We start from the raw sequence: 9,307 nt of genomic DNA on the forward strand, positions 1-9,307 counted from the left end.
GAAATACCTTATTTAATTAGCAAATTGATAACAATTCCTCAGGTTAATAGGAAATTGAAGTGCCTCACTAGAATATTTTAATTGAAAATATGACTCTAAAATATATAACCAATAAGTGTTCTGAATTTACATTGTTTTTACTTTGTTTTTATAAAATAATAAATTAGAAAAAATAGAGAAAGCATTTTCCATTGCATAATTTCTTTGGTAGCATATTAATAAGAATGACTGAATTTTTAATGAAAAATATAAATGACCTATAATAACAACTCATTAAAAGTACTTTATTTTATATGTTTGCAGAAATCATACCTTCATGTATCAGATGCAGACATTTATAAAATTGTGGTCAGTTTGTATAAACTCTTTTGCAATTTTGTGTCTAAAATACATTTAGAATATTTTAAATGACTTTAAAATGTAATTATCTAAATGAATAAAACTATTTAAAGAATTGCTTATTTTTAAATAAATTATTTTCTACTTTTCAAACTATGCCATGACATATAGTTTATATGTAATGTGAAAATTGAATTGCCTTTTGAGAAAGGTAAATATGTCATTATATATTCTAAACATGTTTTTTCCTTTGTAAAGGAAAAAAGTTTTTTTCACATTACTGAACTTATAGTTATAATAGTTTTAATTTATTATTTTGGATATTCTGGGGGATATTCTTTAAATACTCATATTCTTAAACAATAAAAGACCCATTGAAACTTCAGTCTTTTTTTTAAGATTTTATCTATTTATTTGTCGGAAAAAGAGAGAGTGAGAACAAGCAGGGGGAACTTCAGGCAGAGGAAGAAGAAGGCTCCCCATTGAGCAGGGAGCCCCATGCTAGGGACTGGATCCCAGGATTCCAGAATCATAACCTGAGCCAAAGGCAATGCTTAACTAACTGAGCAACCCAGACATCCCAAAACTTCGTCTTAAGAGTGGTTTGCTTTCCCTCTTGCTCAGATCCATTACTGAATTTTTGTACATGTGGTTTTATCTGCTTTATATTGTTTCAGTTTTTTTCTTTATTCAACTAGTATTTATTTTGTTGTGGTATCACACTTTGTTTTCTTTTGATGTTATCACACTCTTATATTCTTTTTCTTTTGTCATATTCTGTCTTCATCAGTAATTCATAGAAAAGTTGCAAGAGGTATAATGGGGCTCTAAACAAATATCACTTTAATATGAAACCTAAAATTTCAGAATTTAACAGTAGGTCTTAATTCATTATACTGGCATTTTTATTTTGGTGAAATTAATAATTAAAATGAATGAATGATTTTTTAATCTGGAACCAAGATTTTATCTAGTTTATTTAAGAAATGAACAAATTGGAATGAGTTACAATTGAGCTGGAAGTTTGTAAGTAACAGTGAAAAATAAACTATTACAGATTTTGCAAGTCAAGTTTTAAAACTGAGTTGACTTCTATTGTGCTTTTTAAAAATAGTGTCTGTTGCATGGTCCCAGATCATATCTTCAACCTCATGGAATATCTTCTCATAAATGGGTATATATGTGAATATGGATCCTTTTATGTATCATTTCCTGGATATAAAGCTACTCATATAGTTTCTTATCATTGTACCTTTTATTTCTAGAATTTGTTTGAAATCACAAAAGAGAAATGAAGAACCATACAAAACAGATAGAGTTTATCCTTCTGGGACTGACAGATAATTCTCTGTTACAGATCGTAATTTTCTTATTTCTATTTCTAAATTACATGCTGGGTATGATGGGAAACTTAACCATCATTGCCCTTACTCTACTGGATTCTCATCTCAAGACCCCAATGTATTTTTTCCTCCGTAACTTCTCTTTCCTGGAAATTTCCTTCACTAGTGTTTGCATCCCCAGGTTCCTAATCACCATTGTAACCAGAGAAAAGGCCATTTCCTATAATGACTGTATATCTCAGTTGTTTTTTTACATATTCTTGGGGGTTACAGAATTTTTCCTTCTGGCAGCTATGTCCTATGACCGTTATGTTGCCATCTGCAAACCTTTGCATTATACATCCATCATGAGCAACAGAATTTGTCATCAGATTGTACTCAGTTCCTGGGCAACTGGATTCCTGGCCATTTTCCCTCCATTATTTTTGATTCTGAACCTGGATTTCTGTGCTTCCAATATTATTGATCATTTCATTTGTGACATTTCTCCTGTCCTGCAACTTTCTTGCTCAGACACACATTTACTAGAACTGATTGCTTTTTCCTTAGCTGTGATGATCATCATTGTCACGTTGTTATTAGTAATCCTTTCTTACTCTTACATCATCAAGACAATTCTAAAATTCCCTTCAGTTCAGCAAAAGAAAAAAGCCTTTTCTACCTGCTCTTCTCACATGATTGTTGTATCCATCAGTTATGGTAGTTGTATATTCATGTACATAAAGCCATCTGCAAATGAAAGAGTGGCTTCAAGCAAAGGAGTAGCGGTGCTCAATACTTCAGTTGCCCCTATGTTGAATCCATTCATTTATACTCTGAGAAACCAGCAAGTTAAACAAGCCTTCAGAGATGTGTTTAGTAAGATATTTTCTGCTTCAGATAAATAATACTGCCTGTTGAAATAAGTAACATAAAAACATAAAAAGAACAATGAATAAAAATATCTTGACCCTTCCAGTGTAAAAAGCGATCTTAAAAAAAAAGAATTGATCTTTAATATTTATTTGGATCACTTCAGCTTACTCGAGCTTAGAAACTATTTTCAATCTATATATTCTAACTTTAATTTTCTGTTCTTCAAAGTGAAATATTTCTATGTAATAAATATGAAATTACAAGTTTTTTCTCTAGACATGTAGAATAAAATGAAAGGTTGAGATTGTATTATACAATACAGGTGCTTGTAGAAGTATGTTTGCTAAATACTTAAAATAAATGTACCATGTTTTATTAGAAGCCATGTTCCATAAATTTTTAGATAAATTGAGTTTTATCATTATTAAATACACCTTAGATGTTCCAAGAGACCTTACACTTTAAAAAGGGTAATGTGAAGAAATATTTTGTAATCTTGTTTTTTAAAATGTAAATTGTCAACATGGTAAAAAAAAATAGTTTTTTTTTAATAAATCATACATTTCATTTGTGTGATTTTTAGTATTAATGTTGGATAAATTTTTAAAATTTCAGTAAAAGATAAAATGTGATTTAATACACATGTAGTTGATTTCTCACACAATCTTTTTAAAAAACATAAATGTTTAATCTTGTAAACATGTCAACAGATCTATTGACTAAATGGGAGTATATGAGGAATTTTGTTAGTTTTTAAATCTGTACGTTTTCCATGGTAAATGATATCAAATATCAATTTTTCAATAATTCAAATGACTTCTTTAATATAGAATTATGTTTTATTTTCTCCAGAGCTAGAGTCACTCTAAGTGTCAGCTCTTAAGATACATAGATGCCACAACTCTATAATTCTCCTATTGTATATGCCAGCTGGTTTATAGCATAGCTATAAATAAGCTATTTGCTCAAGATTATCTTCCATATGTGTCAGTGGTATTTGTTCTTGTCTATGTCTACAGTTGCCATACATTTCTCTGGTTGATATTCTTGAAAATATCTGTTGATTAATTTTAATGAAATCATACCAAAGCTAATCCATAACTCAAAGTAGAAACCACAATTAATGATTGATCTTGACAATGGCTTATACTTGTCAAAACTCATCAAATTGGATACTTAAGATTTGTTCATTTCATGAGATGTAAATATTTTATTTAAAAAATTATGAAAAAATTGGGGGAGACAAGATGGCGGGGAAGTAGGAGGCGGCCTTTCAACCTGTACCCTAAAGTGAGCTGATTACCTACCAAAGAAATCTGATCACCCATGAAATCAGCCTGAGATCAGAATTATACACATCTGGATCTCTATGGGTGCAGAAGACACCAGTGGGCAGGTAAAGTGGTGTGGGAAAGGCGGACTGATATCGGAAGATAAACAAAAGGGGAGGGAGCCACTAGAGGTGACCCATTGGAAATTAATACCCCAATATGAGAGTGCCCTGCGTCTGGGGACCAGCATTAACTTGGAGTCTGGTTGAAAGCACTCAAAAAGAGCAAAGGATGATGGGGGGAAATTGTGGGAATTGTGGTGGTTAGGGACAGGGGCTTAAGTCCCTGGACCCAAGACAGCCACCCCTGGCGCTGAGCCAGAGAGAGTGGAGCGGAGAAACCAGGTCTTGGTCCCTGAGCCGCCAGCACTCCTGAGAGCATGTGGGGTCCTATGAGGGGCTGGGAGCCTCGCCAACCAGCAGAAGCATAGCCTTTTTGCAGTTTCCACACCAGTGCTCTAGAACCCGGAAAGACCAGGCACTCCCAGCCTGGGCCAGCAGGAAAATCTCAGGGTGCAATCATTGCTTGGAACCGCTCTAGAGGTCAGGAGCTGCCCAGACATGTTGTGATTTTGGGTACAAGCAGGAGTTCTGCGTCCCCAGGGATCATGACTCCGAACATGCTCTGCCAATGGCTGAGGGGGAACTTATGTGTTCCGCAGCATCTAGAGGGAAACAGACTGAGGCTTTCGCTGAGAGGGAGGTCGGGGTGCAGTTTGCTTTCCTCTAAACCTCCAAAGACCATCAAAAGCTGTCAAGGCAAGAGAAAAAAAAAAAGAACAAACAAACATAAAAACCTCCAGAGAACAAAAGCCTGAAAAACCAGTTTCCTCAGAGCCCACCACCTTGAGGGGGGCCAGGAGGACATAACTCAGGGAACATTGCCTGAAAACCCACGTGGCAGGCCCCTCCCCCAGAAAACCAACCAGGAAAGAAAAAGGAAAAAAAAAAAGATGACAAGAGAACAACTACCACTACTTCATAGATACAATTTTTATTTTTAATTCGTTCTCACTATTCTGGTTATTTTATATACATCATATTCCATAATAACCTTTTAACCTGAACTTTTTGATACATATACCCATGTTTTTCTTTTGCTTTTCTATTTTTTAATTTTTTTAATCTTAGTTTAGTCTAGTTTATTCTCTTTTTTTTAACTTTTTATTTATTTTCAGCATAACAGTATTTATTGTTTTTGCACCACACCCAGTGCTCCATGCAATCCGGACCCTCCCTAATACCCACCACCTGGTTCCCCCAACCTCCCACCCTCCGCCCCTTCAAAACCCTTCAGAGTCCATAGTCTCTTATTGTTCACCTCCCCTTCCAATTTCCTCCAACTCACTTCTCCTCTCTAACTCCCCTTGTCCTCCATGCTTTTTGTTATGCTCCACAAATAAGTGAAATCATATGAAAATTGACTCTCTCTGCTTGACTTATTTCACTCAACATAATCTCTTCCAGTCCCGTCCATGTTGCTACAAAAGCTGGGTATTCATCCTTTCTGATGGAGGCATAATACTCCATATTGTATATGGACCACATCTTCCTTATCCATTCATCCATTGAAGGGCATCTTGGTTCTTTCCACAGTTTGGCGACCATGGCCATTGCTGCTATGAACATTGGGATACATATGGCCCTTCTTTTCACAACATCTGTATCTTTGGGGTAAATACCCAGTAGTTTAATTGCAGGGTCATAGGGAAGCTCTATTTTTAATTTCTTGAGGAATCTCCACACTGTTCTCCAAAGTGGCTGCACCAACTTGCATTCCCACCAACTATGGAAGAGGGTTCTCCTTTCTCCACATCCTCTCCAACACATGTTGTTTCCTGTCTTGCTAATTTTGGCCATTCAAACTGGTGTAAGGTGATATCTCAATGTGGTTTTAATTTGAATCTCCCTGAGGGCTAGTGATGATGAACATTTTTTCATGTGTCTGATAGCCATTTGTATGTCTTCATGGGAGAAGTGTCTGTTCATATCTTCTTTTTTTAATTTTTTTATTTATTTTGTCTGTTTTGTGTGTGTTGAGTTTGGGTTTTTTGGTTTTGATTTTATCTCTGTTACTTCCCCCCCCCATTTCTTTTTATTGTTGGAAAAAGTGTATATCATAGAATTTACCATTTAAAATTTTTTAAGAATACATACAGCTCAGTGGTATTAAGTATATTTACATTGTTGTCCAGCCATCACCACTATACAGCTACACTACTTTTTCCATCTTCCCAAACTAAAACTCTATACCCATGACAGGTAGATTTTGAACAAGGATCTGGGTATACTAGATCTATTGTTCCCTTTCCTCTTTTATGTTGTCTTTTCTACAGCTAGGTTTAAAACTGCCTGAAGTCATTCAATAAAAGATATATCCCTGGTTGGTGGGGTAGATTTGGATCTAGTCCTGTCTATCTGATAGATATGATTAACTCAAGAATTTCTTATTACAATGTTCAAAGCCATCTTTTCAATACTTCTATTTATAATAAAACTGGAATTTTAATATCCATTTACTTGCCTACTTTCTCTAACTGACTCAGAAATCAAGGAAGGAATAAGGGTGGAATTCCTTCACAATCCCAACAATGGCAAGGAACCCAAATGCTTCTGTGAATATTATGTGGCATTACACATGGCAATACACTTACATTGTGATGAGCACTAGGTGTTATATGCAACCAATGAATCACTCAACAGTACAAAAAATAATAATTAATTATTACAGATAATTAATTATATTTATATACACATATATCTATAAAATTGGTCTTTGCCTCAGAAATTCCTCTTCTGATAATTTATAGTAAAGAAATAGATGATATTAATATAAAATAATATATAATGTTATAATGGTTAAATATGGGAAGCTTTACCAAATAATGGCTTGTCCATAAAAAGAGTCTAATGCAGAAAAAAATTGTGATGTAAATCCATATTTTTATCAAAGAAAAGTATTTATAGTTACCACTCAGAAATAGATTGTATACTATTTTCAAGTATATTTGCAAATTTTTCCACTGAAAATACAGACAAAGCAATTTTGTTGTCTTTTGTTCATGTTTTGTTATCTCTGGGTTGAAGAGTAGCCAGAAATATCTTTTTATCAGAAAATTATTGTTTTGCCCTTACAATGCATCTAATAAAATTGTTGCACCTTATTGTCTCCAAGGACATAATTCCCACTGCTGCCTCTATTATATATTTTGCCAAAATGCAGTGCCTATTAGAATCATTAGTCATTTTCAAACTTCAGTCACAGAGGACCCTTTCTTTACCCATATAGAGAGCTCCTTCACATCCATAACAGTCCAAGGTAACAAAATACTCATGTAACTTCACTGTGTGAAAGTCTATCTTTGCCCAAGGAAATCAGAAATCATCTGTCAAAATCTAAAAATCATATTAGTTTGCTCATCATTTAAAATAAACGACAGGGATTTTTTTTCAGGTTTTCTATATAAGAAATTTTTTCCTAGGTTTCAAGAGGAATAGAATCTTTAAGGAGACTTTGTTGGCAACTCAGAGAACACTATCTGCAGTAAAAAAAAAAAAGTCTGTGACTGTGTATATGTCTGTGAGTGGAGCATTTGTACACATATTTGACTCCACATATACTTCCAGTTTCATCATGAGAACCATCACAATTACACAGTCACCTAGAGCCATGACTACCTCCCATAAGAGTAAGTAATTCTTATTTGGTAATTTCAGTTTCTTTCTTCATTCAACATTCTAGTTCCTTTTAAGGGATTTGATTCACTGGAGATATTTGATACACACATCATTGGAGGTGGGTCAATACCTGTTCACTCTTTTTTTTAAATCAGGCTACACATGTCATTTATTTTTTTAATTTAATTTTATTTTTTCAGTGTTCCAAGATACATTGTTCATGCACTACCTGTTCACTCCATACATCTTTAGTATCTATACCAATACCAAACATATCATAGGTTCTCAATAAATATGTTTGGAATTAATTCATAGAAATAGGAGGAACAAACAGAAATGACCTGGCCCACAACATCACACTTACCAATCAATATATATTTATACCAAGATGCACCTGTGCCTTCATCAGAGTACCACATTATTAGCAATGTTGTTGTTAGCGAACAATGAGCTAATTATAAACACAAATACTCCTTGAACTGCATTAAACTGAAAATACACCTGAATTAGAGTAGTTTACCAAGACATTCACTTAATATCCCAGGATCACAAAAGATAAGTGTTGGTGATCAGAAAGAAAGGAGACTTTGGGAATCTGGGACTGACTGCCAAGAATCTGGGACAGAATTCCACAAGGAAGCACTGAGAGCTTTAAGGAATTTTCTCAGTTTGGTTCAGAGGGTTCAATTCCTATATGATCCTGTTTAAAAAGGTGTCTAGTTATCAGTTAATTATTTCTCCCCCTGACCATAGATTAGTGCTACTTTTCTGCAGATATGCCTACAATACAAGGTAATTTCCTATCTATAGGACTCTGACATTGTTTTATGTTACTCTCTTGATAGAATTAACATTCTTCAATTAACCAGACTTTAGAAAAGCCCTTCTATGTTTCTTGTTGGGTCCAGACTGCTAGAAATTAGTGAAACCATTCATATAAAAAACTAATCAATTTTTCCAAAAGATATCCTTTTCTTTCTTGGACTGGAGGGGAAAAAAAGGACACAGACTCTTCGTACAAAAGGAAATCACTGTCAATATAATTAATAACCTAATGATAGTTGAGAAAGAAATCTGACATACCTATTGCCTCATGTTCAAAATTATAGTGTCAATGAACTCAGTCCTTAGTATTTCTTTACAGAGCATTGAACAGGTTATAAGAGGCACCAAAATTCACAAGATTTATAAAAAATTCAGGAAAGGGGTGCCTGGCTTGCTCAGTCAGTTAAGTCTTCTACCCTTGATTTGGCTCAGGCCATGATCTCAGTGTGATGTGTTTTAGTCCCTCCTCAACTCTAGCTGAGCATGGAGCCTGCTTGAGATTGAGGGAGAGAGAACCTCTCCCTTTCCTTTTACCCCTCCCTCCATGCCCACACACATGCCTGATCTCTCATTCTCTCACTCTCTCTTTCTCTCAATAATGTTCAAAATAAAATTTGTCAACATTGACAAGTTGGTCATAAGAGCTATCATAAGAATATTCATACATCAAAAGCTAATGACGTACTATGTGGTGACTAACATAACATAATAAAAAATAAAAATAATGGTAATAAAAATAGTCATAGACTACAGTGGGAATATTAAGAGGAAAAGCTACTTCTAACTTAAAGGATTATGCATAGATTCCTAGTGATATGTATACCTAAACCAAAACTTTGAAAGAGGGATAGGGAGGGAAGAGGGTACAAGTATAAAAATCACTAAAGACAAAAGGATCAGCATATAGGAATTTCCACAGATAATTTTAAGCGTATCC

At 34.4% G+C, this 9,307-nt stretch overlaps 1 protein-coding gene across 1 annotated transcript; it reads left to right on the top strand.

Annotated features, from left to right (window-relative positions):
• Positions 1-1,630: 1,630 nt before the first annotated feature.
• Positions 1,631-2,569, top strand: LOC309869869 (olfactory receptor 6C70; the record flags this gene model as incomplete). Its single annotated transcript, XM_082741643.1, has 1 exon — positions 1,631-2,569. The coding sequence occupies one exon, from the start codon at positions 1,631-1,633 to the stop codon at positions 2,567-2,569; it is 939 nt and encodes a 312-aa protein (XP_082597769.1).
• Between the last annotated feature and the right edge of the window lie 6,738 nt (positions 2,570-9,307).

The sequence above is a fragment of the Mustela nivalis genome (assembly GCF_964662115.1).
Source record: "Mustela nivalis genome assembly, chromosome: 7".
Classification (NCBI taxonomy): domain Eukaryota; kingdom Metazoa; phylum Chordata; class Mammalia; order Carnivora; family Mustelidae; genus Mustela; species Mustela nivalis.